At 37.7% G+C, this 14,446-nt stretch overlaps 1 protein-coding gene across 1 annotated transcript in view; it reads right to left on the bottom strand.

The window, feature by feature from the left end:
- The window catches only part of NDST4 (N-deacetylase and N-sulfotransferase 4), a 239,291-nt gene that overhangs the window by 17,162 nt on the left and 207,683 nt on the right, over nt 1-14,446 (bottom strand). The window contains exon 7 of the mRNA XM_045798645.2: nt 5,555-5,651. Coding sequence (XP_045654601.1) covers nt 5,555-5,651 — 97 coding nt within the window. The remainder of the gene's footprint in view (nt 1-5,554; nt 5,652-14,446) is intronic.

The following is a 14,446-nucleotide window of genomic DNA, read 5'->3' on the forward strand; positions in this document are numbered from 1 at the left end:
CTTCTCCCTCTCCCTTCGTCTTTCCCCCCAGTCCTCCTGCTCATTCTCTCTCTCCCTCTCTCTCTCTCTCTCTCTGTGTCTCAAATAAACAAATAAAACCTTTTAAAAAATGATTTCCTTAAAATCAATTAAGTGCAATTCATGTGGCAACAATCTAAGTATCCTTTTATTAGTCTTCATGATTCTATTTACCTAAACAGTTGATTTAATATTAGTATGTAGGCAAAGTGAAGCAGACTGATGATACAGTTATTTTTGTCTTCGATGTACTTTTTTTTTTTACATTTTTTCTGTTTGATATGCAATAACTGTTCTCCTGCTTATAGATGATATAGAGTTTCTGCTTTAAATTATTTTATTTGAGGTGAAAAGTCATTTACTTGAAGGAAAAATGTGAAATAAGGTACCACAGGAGATGTATAACATACAAAAAATGCAAAACCACACAGGTGGTTGTACATAGATATGACAAAACTGGGCATCTGAAGGGGATGATACTGTGCTCTAAGCTGGGAGAGAACTTCAGATTCTGGTGGTTCAAATTCTCTCATGGAGTCAGGGGAGTGGCTAAAGCACCAATGGCATCCATCTCAATACCTGAACCTGGTGGATCTCATTTAATATTATATTCAAATCAATTAAATTAAATCAAACTATTCAACACATGCTGACTGGTGCTACTCTGTGTAAGTCCATGGTGATATCTTTTTTTTTTTTTTTTTCCTGGTGAGAACTCTTGATAAGAAAAACTCATTTGCTGGCCTTGATTAACTTAAAGTGTATGTGTGGACTTGGGTCAAGTAAACAGGTAATTGCAACATGTGAGACAGTTTCCATAGTGAGAAAAGACCAGAGTGCTTTCCTAACACATGAGAGAATGGGTGACTTAGACTTGAGAAGTCAGTGAAACCTTCCAGGAGGAAGTGTTTTCTCAGCTTGTACCTTAAAAACATGTGTTCCCAGTAAGGTTGAAAGAGGAGGGCGGGAATCTGGAAAGATGGCCACTTGAATGTACTACCCTAGCAAAATGAGGCAATCTGATCTGATAACTGAGGCACTAGGCTGGGCAGACTGGCTGATAGAACCCACGGAGCGTACACATCACAGAAGGCTCAGATGCCATCTCTGACCCTTGTTTCCTTTTGAGTTGGGCCAAACACTGAGGGCCACGGCAGAAAGAATCATGAAGTGACTGGGTTTCCATAGTTCTCGTGAATCAAAATTTCCCTTCTGGAAAAGATGATCCCTTTTGTATAACACGTTGGACCCAGGACGGTTTGTTGGATTTCCCACCCCTAGGAGAGTTGGAGATGAGCTACACAGGTGTGCTTTCAGGACAGTTACAATTGCAGCCGGGGATCTGGAAGCTGAGCAGATCATCAGAGAATTGGTATTTTATTCCAACATATCTTAAGCTCGTAAGAGCAAAGGCTACTGTGCTTTAAGTATTAATGAGATGGCCACCTGATTAGATCCTCGCAGCTTTACAGGACCACCAAGCCTGAATAGGGACATGAGTAGTTAAAAGAAAATGATAACAGATCTAAGGGAACCACCACCTCGGTTGAAGAAAGGTGAAGGAATCCAGAATAGGTGGTTCCTAGTGAAATGGGAGGGTAAAATTAATAAATGCCCTTAACAATTTAATTACTAATTTTAAACAACTTTTAATTATTTTTGTTTTTAAAGATTTATTCATTTGTTTTAGAGAGAGAGAGCACGAGTGAGCACAGGGGTAGGGGCAGAGGAAGGGGGAGAGAGAGAATCTCAACCAGACTCCCCCCTGAGCATGGAGCCCTCCCAGGGCTCCATCTCATGACCTTGTGATCATGACCTGAGCCAAATCTGAAAGTCAGGGGGCGCCTGGGTGGCACAGCGGTTAAGCGTCTGCCTTCGGCTCAGGGCGTGATCCCGGCGTTATGGGATCGAGCCCCACATCAGGCTCCTCCGCTATGAACCTGCTTCTTCCTCTCCCACTCCCCCTGCTTGTGTTCCCTCTCTCGCTGGCTGTCTCTATCTCTGTCAAATAAATAAATAAAATCTTTAAAACAAACAAACAAACAAACAAACAAACAAACAAAAAAACCCTAAAAGTCAGACACTTAACCGACAGAGCCACCAAAGCGCTCCAAAACCACTCTTAAAAATTAACAAAAATGGGGGTGCCTGGGTAGCTCAGCCAGTTAAGTGTCTGCCTTCTGCTCAGGTCATGATCCGGGAGTCCCAGGATTGAGCCCCACGTCCGGGTCGCAGCTCAGCAGGGAGTCTGCTTCTCCCTCTGTCCCTCACCCTGCTTGTGTTCTCTCTCTCTCTCAAATAAATAAAATCTTTAAAAAATAAAATAAAAGTTAACAAAAATGGAATCAAATCATATAAACTCAGTTTAAAAATTAGAGGAATCAGAACTGGTTAGGAACTGAATTAGAGGCCCAAAGGACTGTCTCAAACACATTGGAAAACACAGATATAAAATTAGGGGGAGCAATGGAGTCCTCAAGAACTGATCGGAAACACTCCTGAAAATAACAGGAGTTCAAAAAGGAGAAACTATGAGAGGAGGAACAAAAATGTTCCAGGGAGAAGAAACAAATTAGAGTATTATAGAGTAGTATCTGGAAGGGAACAGGGAATTCAGAAAGGTTCTTTCTATATACCTTTTAGGATGGGACCTACATAAAGATGTTTAGCTGATGACGAGAATAGTGTGTGTGTATGTGTGTGTGTGTGTGTGTGTGAGAGAGAGAGAGAGAGAGAGATTTGAGACACATAAGAGAGCTGAGAATATTGATAGTTTAATATCCCTGAGATGTTGAGACTGAATGGATCCAGGGTACAGATAAAGGAATATTTTTGAACTATTGCTGAATATCGAGAAATAAATACATTATAATCTCACTCAGTAACACGTACAAATGTTTAATCACCCTGATGGTCACAGAATTGTCCCAGATCTCCCCTGAGTTACATAAAGTCAAACCCTTTATGTTCTGAGCCACAGAACCTTCATGCCACCAGAAGCAGGAGGGACTTCGAGGAGGTGGGAGAAAGGACAGGAAGGAGAAAGCCTTTTCAACTGGGGACAGTAGGTATGTGGCTTGATATTCATATAATCAGTCATAAAACCTGGGCTCACTGCCCCAAAATGTATATTTATTTTGTTATAACCTGTGTTTTCATCTATTACTGACATTCATTTTTATCCAATGTATTCGATATAAATATTTTGTGGAGGAAGTAAAAGAGACCTCATCCCTGGCAGTACTCTCAGAGAAACTGCATTCTATTTTATATACAATTAATTTTGCTTTTAGTTTTACCAGAGTAAGCCAATCAAATCATGAGAAAATAATATGGACAATGGGGACACTGATTTTCCGAGAGAGGTAAGGCCAAAAGTTATGCTTTTAGAATTATTGTGCTAGGGGCACCTGGGTGGCTCAGTGGGTTAAGCATCTGCCTTTGGCTCAGTTCCTGATCTGGGATCCTGGGATGGAGCCCCACATCGGGCTCCCTGCTCAGTGGGCCATCTGTTTCTCCCTCTCCCTCACTCTCTGCCGCTCTCCCCACTTGTGCTCTCTCTCTCTCAAATAAATAGATAAAATCTTAAAAAAATAGATTGTGCAAAATTTAACCCTTCTGGAAATCCCCTCCTAACCTGGTAATACCGAAATTTGATCCGGAATCACAAAAATGCCTGTCTGTCCAAAGGATCCTAGCAGGACTAAGATTTAATCTTTGAGCGCCATAAAGCCCAGACCCACCCTGCTCTCTGCCTGTCGTCATGCACTGCCCCACCACCAGCTGAAAGGAATTCCTTCCAGGATTCAGCAACAGAGAAGAGGGACATCAGTTCCTTCCATTTACACTTCATAACAATTGAGAAAAAAGGGCTTTGAGGACTACGTTTATATCTCATGCTTATTGCAAGGGATGTGTAGGCCATGTTTAAGTTGTTTAAAGACAACTTTGCATTGCAGACCAAATTCTTAGCATTTGCTGCCTCCGGGAAATTTACAGCTCTGACAGCAGTGGGAATTTTGCCAACTAAAGCAATGAGGAGAACAAAAGAAGACTTTAGACTTCTATGATTGAACAGATTTTAAGAATTATCACAACCATTTTCACATTAGAATAGCATTTTCACAGCATATAAAATATTATTAGCATGCAATTCCTTTATTTTAACTTGTTTGTTTGTTTGCCTTGGGGATGCCAAAAGCAGCTGAAAGCTTAGTTATTTCCATACTGGTAGGTCAAATATTAAAATCTAAAGGTGTAAGTTATCGTCTTTATAAATACAAACAACAAGGAGGAAAACTAAATTTATACTTACTAACCTGTAGTTTTCTAGCAGAACTAAGAAGTAATAATATTCAATGACAAATGATAAAAGATGTATCTTTAAATTAAATTCTTAGCATAATTTTACAACACAAGAATGTTTTATTTCTTTAGTAGTCTTTCCAGAGCTAGCCCTGCTATAAGGGAGTTGGTAGAAATTAATGCACATTTTAAACAACAACAACACAAGTGATATATCCGAAAATATGTGCTGATTTTTTTCCCCTCCCTGCCCACGTGTAACTTACTGTTGTGATACAATTTATATTCCTGGAGGAAGAAAAGATTTCAACAACCAATATCTAATAGTCTGGAAATTTTGCCCACAACCTTTAAAATGATCTACTTGCTTGTATTACAAATATCTTCATCTGGGCCAGGCTTATTTATTGTGACGGTTTGTTTTGTGTTATGGTTTGTGCACTCACTGATGAAAATGCTTCTAGTCAAAGTAGTGAATTCAAAATACAGCAACTCAATAAAAACTTTAATTAATCAGGACATGAGCAAAGTGTATAAAACTGTCACATGCTGAAGAAAGTATAAAATATTCTAATTGAAAGTGTCATCTCATTGGTGAAATACTTTCACTCTCTTTTACTGCAGTCTTACATACTTGTCCTTCAGCATATGAGAAAATACTAAGGGAAAAATGCCTGATGAACCTCAGGTGTATCAGATAATAAGTCCAAACCATATTTATACTTAGTAATTATTTTTAAAAAACAAATCACACATGTAGAATATTTGAAAGTAATGACGGCAATGGCTCTGAAAAAAATCAATTCAAGGCTGATATACAGTGTAAAATTGTATAAATCAAGCCAAGTGCTTGCTTTCAAACTTAATTTAGGACATAATTAGGCAAAGCTACAAAAAAGTAAGGATTAAAAATCAGATACTGCAACTGTGGTACATTAACACAAAGTTGTCAAAAATTTGACATCTGTTGAACAGCTTTAAAATCTGTAGTTAAAATTTCGTCCTCAAGTCTAATTAATAGGCAGCGTTAGGGCCCCTTCGCGGATCATAGCACAAAGATGGTCCATAGGAATGAAGAACAATTCAAATAATGAACTTGAGTAGATGTCTAGATATTTCACAAAACGAGACCTAATCCATTTATACTGTATGGCAACATGTTTCATGACAAAAAGGAAAAAATAAAAAAATAAAATAAAAAAAATCAGACGGCACAGTTGGCTATTCCTACCTGTTTTTTGTGGCCCGATGACAAGGAATTTTGGCAAGTGGTCACAAGTTTTCTCTCTGGACCAAATGTCTTTGTGCCGTTTATCATCACATGGATTCTGCAGGAAGGAAGAACGATAAATCTTACTGTGGAATGAATCTCTGGCCGTGTAATGTAAAAATTGTTCAAAGGACGGGATCAAATTCTTGCGCGATACCCTAGAATTAGGAGTTAGACCCTGTTCTGGTTCTGGTTCTCTGGTTTCCAAACTGTTTCCTTATAAAATGGCACCTTCCTTCTTTTCCTAGCTCCAAGGCTAGAGCTCAGCATCAAGCTGATCTTGCTGTCGGCCTCTGCTGAAACTTGGCTGCCTTCGAACTGCTGCGATTCCACTCCGTCTCTGGTTTTACATTGCACGTTTGTATATCTGAGCCTTCGCTTGTCTTAACCTCGTTTGACCATATTTTCTCAGATATCTGAGCTCTGCCCTAATTGTTCCTATTTTTTTTCCCCTAGAGGCGGAAGGGCCATCCTTGAACTCCAGACTTGGCCAACTTTTCCTTTCTTTTTCACATTGTGTTGTTCTGTGCTGATCCAGCAAATCCTAATGTTTGTCTATACCCTATAAGCTGATGGGAAGTAGATTAACATTTCTAGCCTGTACCTCCCTTCCGAGCTTTTAACCATATTTTAAATTGTATTTATATAATTGCTGTATAGGTGTAGTGAGGAAATGCCAGACCCAACAATATCCATTCCATTCTCCTTCCATTTCATTTGAGTGACCCACATTTATTACCTAAATCATGACACTTTTGAGAATTGAAAGGGCCATTAAATGAAAATAATACAATTTTAAAAATATTTATTGGCTGACAAATTGGTTTTATTATAGTTAATCTAAATAATATATTAAAATCATTTTCATAAATAAAATTCTGTCTAAAACCATATGTTAGGCATTGAAATAATTATAATTTTATATTTATTATCCAAATATTAAAAATGACATAAGATGACTAATCATTTATGGTTCATATTTATGTACTTTAATCTGTTCTTTAGCCACATCTTTTTCTAATATCACGTCAGCAAAGTTCTACTAAAGAATGATTGTTTTCAGTATGATCCTATTATGTTCTACTTTCCCATAAAACTGACTGCAATCTTTTTCAAAGTTCCACTCATGATTAATAAATTTGAAAATGTTGGTACTTTCAATGGACTCTTTTCTATAGATCACTATATTTTTAACTGGGGAAATATTTTCTTTATAGAGTGAAAGTAAGCAAGAGTAAATTATGTTAAAGGAAATGTGTTTCTATTATTTCCAATTCTAACTTTTTTTCATATTGAAATTCCTAAATATTAGAGACCAAATATTTCAGTTATTTTCCATTTAGAGTATCTTTCTTTGATGAATATTTTTCTAGATAAAACTTGTTAGATAAGTTGCCTTTAATTATGACACTTTTGACCATTTTGCCAAATACAGGTGCTGCAAAATCATAGACTTCTCAACATCACATTCCAGCACAGAATATAAATTTATCTAATTAAAAATAGGAGATCCATCAAGAAATGCTTACCACAGTTGAACTTCCAAAGTTCAATTAAAGAATGCCAAATTAAACCCTCTAGTTCATTTGAATTCTCATTATTTAATTTGTTTAGTCTCCTCCCTTCTTGCTTTGAAGCTTTTTTTTTTAAGAGGACAAAAAGCACTAAAGGAAGAGAAAAATATTATTTAAATATATTTTTTCTCAAACTAATATTTTAATTTTTTCTCAAAAATAATTTTCAAAGCTGCTTGTCCTCAGAGTCATTATATAGACTGAAAGGGCCTGGGTCATCTTGACATTCCACAGAACTTAACTTTGGTCTACTATACCAATGATGTGATGTTAATTGTACATGTTAGGTAACAAGTATCAAGTATTCTGGCTGCCTTGGGAAGACACATGCATTAGAGGGTGGAAGAAAAGCCAGCAAAGTTTTGGGGGCCTACCACCTTTGGTGATTTTTCAAGGTCCAGTGGTGTGGAGCATGCCGAGACATTCCCACCAAAGTAAAGGTCTGTTTTTGTTATTTGCGACTCCTACTACTAAGACAGAAGCACAGGGCTTGATAGGCCACTTTGGATTTAGGAAGCAGCATTTTATTGTGCTAGGGAATACTGCTCTGAGTCATTGACAAGATGCTGCAGAAAATTGTGTTTTGAGTGGAACCCAGAACAAGAAAGAGTCCTGCAAGAGATAAGACCAGACCTTCCACTTGGCTCATACATCTGGGCAGACCTATGGTACTATGGCATCTATGGTATAAAAGACACCAAATAGAGTTTTGGTCCAGCTCCAGAAGAGAATCACAAAGTACACCCCCGAGGTTCTGCAGCAGGGTGTGTCACCTCTAGCAGATCATTCAGACTGGTATCTACTTCTGGTATGTTACTAGAAGAGATAGTGTTTGTCATGAATTTTCAAAGTGGTTGTGTGGCCATGATTAGACATCATAAGCTGAGTATTGGGTTGTACCCAGTAGCAGTTCATTGTAAGATGAGAGTGGTATGTCTGGGATTGATCTCAAGCTGATCCAAAGGCTACAAGTAAGCTTATAAATGAGTGGCCCCGACCCTTATGTCACCTATCACTGTTCCACCAATATCTTTATGTCAGCTTATTCCTAGAGTTTCATGGAAGGCCCCCTAAAATCTGCTGATGAAGAAGGGGAAACTCAAGCTTGGTTTGTGGATAGGTTGATTCATATGTTGGCAGAAGGCTAAGGTGGACCGCTGCTGCACTACAGCCCCATTTGGAGAGGTTCCTAAAAACCAGTAATTAAGGGAAAACTTCCAATTAACAGAGTTCTGGGCAATGTTCGGGGTCATCTACTTTTTTGTGGATAGACTAATAAGGCAACATAAGAATATAACAGATGAATAGGTAGTGGTGAATGGATTAGCCAAGGGACTTAAAGGAGCAGCATGGGAATATTAGGGCTAATAAGTTCTGGGAAAAGGTCATGTGGATGGACCCATGATAGTGATCAAAAAGTGTGATGAACTTGTACTACACATTAATGTACACCAGAGGATATTAAATGTAGAAGTGCTAAACAACCAAGTGGACAGAATGATTCAGCCAGTTCCCAATATTCCCACATGTCCCCTAACCTCTGTCCTTAGCCAACCCATTGCTGAAGTCATGGAGTAGCCACAATAGCAAGATGGAGGCCATTCATGGGCCTCCTTCTCCTAAGTCTGCTCTAGTTATAGCCACGGTTGAATATTTGATTTGTCAGTAACGGAGACCAGTTCTAAATCCCAGAAATAGCACTATCTGCCACTTAGTAGAAAATTGATTTTATTGGACATTTCCATTTTGAAAAGGGCACTGACCATTCTGACCCCTGCTCACACATATTCGGAATATGGATTTGCCTTTTCTATTCATATAAGCTGTTTCCTCTTCTCTTTCCTGTTTTACTTTTTCCCTTATAGGTTTTTCTTGAGAGCATCTCTTTAATAAATCATTTGGGACCAAATTTCTTATCTCAGACTTGATCCTAATGCATTTTCCATCCCCAGCTTCCATTGGAACAAGAGTGGAGTGCAATATAAAAAGACCAATAATATATAAAGACAACTGCACTATGTGAGAATTTGCCTTGGAAAATGTTAAGCTATACATCTTGGGTTTCTCTATGAATTCATCTGTAGAAATTGTGATAAAAGGAGTTAATTACAAGCCAATAAACTTCACATTTTTAATTTATTTTGCATAATAACTGAAATTTTATTTTATTTTTGCCAGTGTCTTTATTTTCTGCCATCATTTTATTTAGTATTCAATCTCAAATGCTCAATAGTCTAGCTTCAGTTTAACTCTCTAACCATATTTTTCACTGAGGCAGAGAAGGGTAAACTATCTAGTCTCCTTCTCTTCCTTCAGTTAGAGAACATTCCCTATTTTGTGTAGCCTGTAAGTTTCCTGCTAGAGACTGTATTTCACAGTCTCTTTTGAATCAAACTTTCTTCATATGAATCATTTCAGTCCAAAGGAAAGAAAGCCAAAATGATGTTAAATATCTTCTTAAGGATAAAACCACTCTCCTTGGATTTCCCCTTTCCTACTGACTGCCAGTTGCAAAATGGTCCCAATTACAGGATGTGCCTTGGACTCAGAGTTGTTGAACAGCTGGGGCCCTGAATGACCATGTGGAACCAAGCTGTCTAACTCTCTTAAATGGCCTGCCCATTTTTAGACAGTTGTATGAGTGAGAAATATGTATGTATTTTATTTAGCCAATTTACTGTTTGGAATGTCATCATTACAGCAACATTGCTGGTACTCTAACTCAATGTGTTTCAAAGCATTTGTCTATGAGAAGGTAAGGGACTTGTGTCAGAATGTGAATTATTGAACTGCTTACTTCAATAAGAACATCGTGCTATAAGAAAAAAAAACCCCAAAATTCCAGGGGAAGCAGCCAGCATGCTCAGTGATATAGCTGGTTTACATGTTGGCACAAGCTTCCTCTCTCATGATAAATCAGCAACAAACAATTCAAACCCATCCACGGACCGCACTTTGAGTAGCACCGTTCTGAACAAACGATTGCCAACACCATACACAAAAATAAACTCAAAATGGATCAAGAACCTAATGTGAGCCCTGAAACCATGATATTCCTAGAAGAAAACAGGCAGTAATCTCTTTGGCCTTAGCAACATTTTTCTAGATATATCCTCTCAGGCAAGGGAAACAAAAGCAAAAGTAAATTAATAGGACTACACCAAAATAAAAAGCCTTTCTTTGCACAGCAAAGGAAACCATCAACAAAATGAAAAGGCAACCTACTGAATGGGAGAAGATATATGCAAATGACATATATGGTAATGGGTTTATATTCAAAACATGTAAAGAACTTATACAACTCAACACCAAAACAAACAAACAAACAAACAAACCCAAAAAACAATCTGATTAAAAATTGGGCAGAGGGCTTGAACAGACATTTTTCCAAAGAAGACATACAGATGGCCAACAGACACATGAAAAGTGCTCAACATCACTCATCATCAGGGAAACGCAAATCAAGGCACAATGAGATACCAACTTACACCTGTGAGAATGGCTAGAATCAAAGACAAGAAATAAGAAATATTGGTGAGGATGTGGAGAAAAAAGATCCCTCGGGCGCTGTTGGCAGGAATGTGGGAATGTAAATTGGTACAGCCACTGTGGAAAACAGTATAGAGGGTCCTCAAAAAAGGAAGAATAGAAATACCGCATGATCCACTAACTCCACCACTGGGTATTTACCCAAAGAAAACACAAACACTAATTTGAAAAGATCTATGCACCTCTATGTTTATTGCAGCATTATTCACAGTAGTCAAGATATGGAAGCAACCCAAGTGTCCATCGATAGACGAATGCATAGAGAGTATGTGGCATATATGTACAATGGAATATTACTGAGCCACAAGAAAGAATGAGATCTTGGCATTTGTGCCAACATGGGTAGACCTAGAGGTATTATGCTGAGTGAAGTAAGTCAGAGGAAGACAAATACCATGTGATTTTGCTTATATGTGGAATCGAAAAAATAAAATGAACAAACAAAAAAGCAGAAACAGACCCATAAATACAGAGAATGAACCGATGATTGCCAGAGGGGAGAGGGCTGGCATAGTGGGAAAAATGTGTGAAAGGGAGTCGGAAGTACAGGCTTGCAGTCATGGAATGACTAAGTCACAGGAATAAAGGATACAGCATAGGGAATAGTCAATGGTATTATCATAGTGTATGATGATAGTACTACCCTTGTGGTGAGCTTAGCATAATGTATAGACTTGTGGACTCACTATGTTGTATACCTGAAATTAATGTAACATTGTGCCACTATACTTCAATTAAAAAGACAAAAAAAAAATTGCCAAAACCAACCTGATGTTTCAGTTATACTGTATTCACTATTATAGATATACTCATGTCTGCACCTGATTCTTCAAAGTTTATTTGAACAATATCTTTCTGTGGAATGCTCTTATTTCTTTTTTACCAATCTAATAAAAATTTCACCAATTATTCTAGTGTAAACTAATATGTCCCATAAACTTTCCTTATTTATTTTAGAGAGGTAACATAGCCCAGTTGATAAGAGTGTGAGCTCAGGAGGGAGACTGCCTCTGTTTTATGGAATTTTCCTAAATTCTCTGGGCCTCAGTTCCTTACCCAGAAAATAATGATTGATGGTATGTACCTCACATGGTTATTGAGAGTATTAAAGGAGTAATATATTTAAGATGATTAAATTGTTCTCCATAAAAGAGAGTGATTATTACGTGATCCCGTGTTGGCCTTTTTTTTTTTTTCTTCTTCTAGATTAGTTCGTCATTTGAAGCAAAAGAAAGAAGTTACTGTTGCTAATGGGTTGGTTTATGATAGATATCCTTCCTAAGAGCCGACTTCCCGGCCCACTCTCAGAACTCTAGCACCTAAGATGGTTGCCCCTTCTTAGGACAGATTCACAGTTTGGTGACTGGATTTCTGGGACGTATGACTTATTTAATAGGGAAATAGCTTGGTGTTTCTTCAGGCAAACTTGATAATTTAGATTGCCCTACCAGACCTAAAGACCCCTATATAATCCCAACACAATTTATTTTTGAATATGCTTGCTGTCTGGCTCCTGCAACTCATCCAGTTTATTGTTTTAGCACTTGTCATCACTCAAGTCTCTACTGAAATATCACCCCCTGCAAGAGGCCTTCCCTGCTGACCAGAGCCAAAGCACTTCCTCCCACTCCTGTCTTTCTGCGATAGCTTCTGGTTATATTTTCTTCTTTGTATTTCAGTACCTGAAGTGATTCTATTCATGTATGTGCTTACAGCAATTTTATATTACATATATATAATATAACACATTTATATTTACAATAATTCTATCTCAGCTAGAATGTAAGTTCTCTGAAGAGAAGACCTCTGTTTGTCTAATATAATACATGACAGTGCTTGATAAATATAGTCTGAATGACTGAATAACTGACTTTAGACATGCACAGCAAACCTTTAGGGATAGGCATAGACAGATTTTGATATATGTTTGAAAACTAAAGTAATATGAACTATGGAGATATTTTACTTGCAAAACTCCCACAAAAATAAAATGTCTGTAATCTCCAGTGATTTTTTTCACGGTGGCCCCAGAAGCTAGTTTTCGCTATTTCCTGAAGTCATCACTTTATATCTTAAACATTATTTTCCTCATATTATTCAACTGTTTCCTTTGTAAAGAACTTTATTTTTCAACTGTATTTTATATATTAAACAATAAAAAAGCAGTTCCCATGACCTACACTTATCAAGTTTCCCCACACATATCCCACTGAAGAACAAATCTCAGATTAGGTGCTCAATTCATTTGCGCAAATGGTTTCTTCATGCTTTGCAAAAGTAGGTGAGCAAACTGATCAATTATTCAGGGCCACTGCTGAAAGTGTCTTTTGTGAGATCTTTCTGGTTCTCTAAGTTCAACTAGGCCACTTATTTTCTTTATTGTAGTACACATGCCTTTGCCATTCAAACTTCTGCATGCAAAACTGGTGAGATAAATCATTCACAGAAATGGGCAATTGCGACAGAAGACATGAAAAGAGTTTTCTGTAACATACAGAACATGGGTAAACATGCCCTGTCCTGGTAGATAAAGGTGCTAGTTACTTCTGGTTGTTCTCTCCCAAGAAATTATACTAACAGAAGTAAACTATCAAATAAAATTACCTGGATGCTGTTTCAATACTTGCTGTTCAGAATGCTTGTATTACTAACAATGCAACTTACACTACGTCAGCTTTCCCTGTATGTATTTTACAGGTGGTGGCATGGGTACACCTCCATCTAGGCAGGTTGCCTGTCTTTAGAACTGCATTCCTTCCATGTGATGCTATTTTAAGACTTTCCAGATGCCCAGTATTTCTTCTTTCACCTCTTTTCCAGCATGTTTCCCCTTGCGTCTCTTAATCATAACTTTATTAACAAGATGTTTGCATTTCCTATTTTATACTCCGAAAATGTTTGTTTAGATTTTCTCCTACTTTGACTTTCCTCATATCGTCCGACTATTTGAATAACAGCTAACATAATATCTGACCTTTATTGATCACCTTCTATATTCCAGGCACTTGCTTGGCATAGATTATTTCTAATCCTCAAAGCAACCTGGCAAGACAGATATCATTATCGCTTCTTTACACTTGAGGAGGCTGAGATGCAAGGTGTTTTATTTAGGTCTTGCTGAAGGTCACACAGCAAGTTAGTTTCAAATTTAGAACCCAAAGCCCAGGTGTCTCTGCAGCTAAATATTGTGTGTGTGTGTGTGTGTGTGTGTGTGTGTGTGTGTGTGTGTGAGAGAGAGAGAGACAGAGAGAGAGACAGAAAGAGAAAGAGAGAGAGAGAATGAGACAGAGAGAGAGAATGTCTGGCAGTGGTTATGAATGTCAAAGGATCTTCTTAAGGAAAAGCAAAGAATTTGCTTGCATTTTCATACTTTGTTCCATTGCTATTATTTTAATTTCAAAATTCAGAAAATTACAAAGCAATTATATCCCTTTTCATTCTCTGATTGTTCCCTGAATATCTGAAACTGTCGTAAACAGTAATTAACTGTTTTAAGTATCTAGCACTACAGATATATTGAAACTTAAAAACAACTTCAGTTAAAAATGCTTTAAGCAGCTTATGGTGACAGTGCCAGTCTAGTAAAAATGCATGTAACTCAGCTCTCACACAGGTAAAGGGGATGCAGGTGGTTTTATACATGGAATATATGATGAGATGAGGCCGATTTACTTTTAAGGAGGCACGAAAAAGGTGGAGAGAAGATTCCCTGAGGTGATGGACCAGACTC

This window comes from Ursus americanus, chromosome 13 (genome assembly GCF_024610735.1).
Source record: "Ursus americanus isolate L20-20 chromosome 13, mUrsAme1.1.p, whole genome shotgun sequence".
In the NCBI taxonomy this organism is placed as follows: domain Eukaryota; kingdom Metazoa; phylum Chordata; class Mammalia; order Carnivora; family Ursidae; genus Ursus; species Ursus americanus.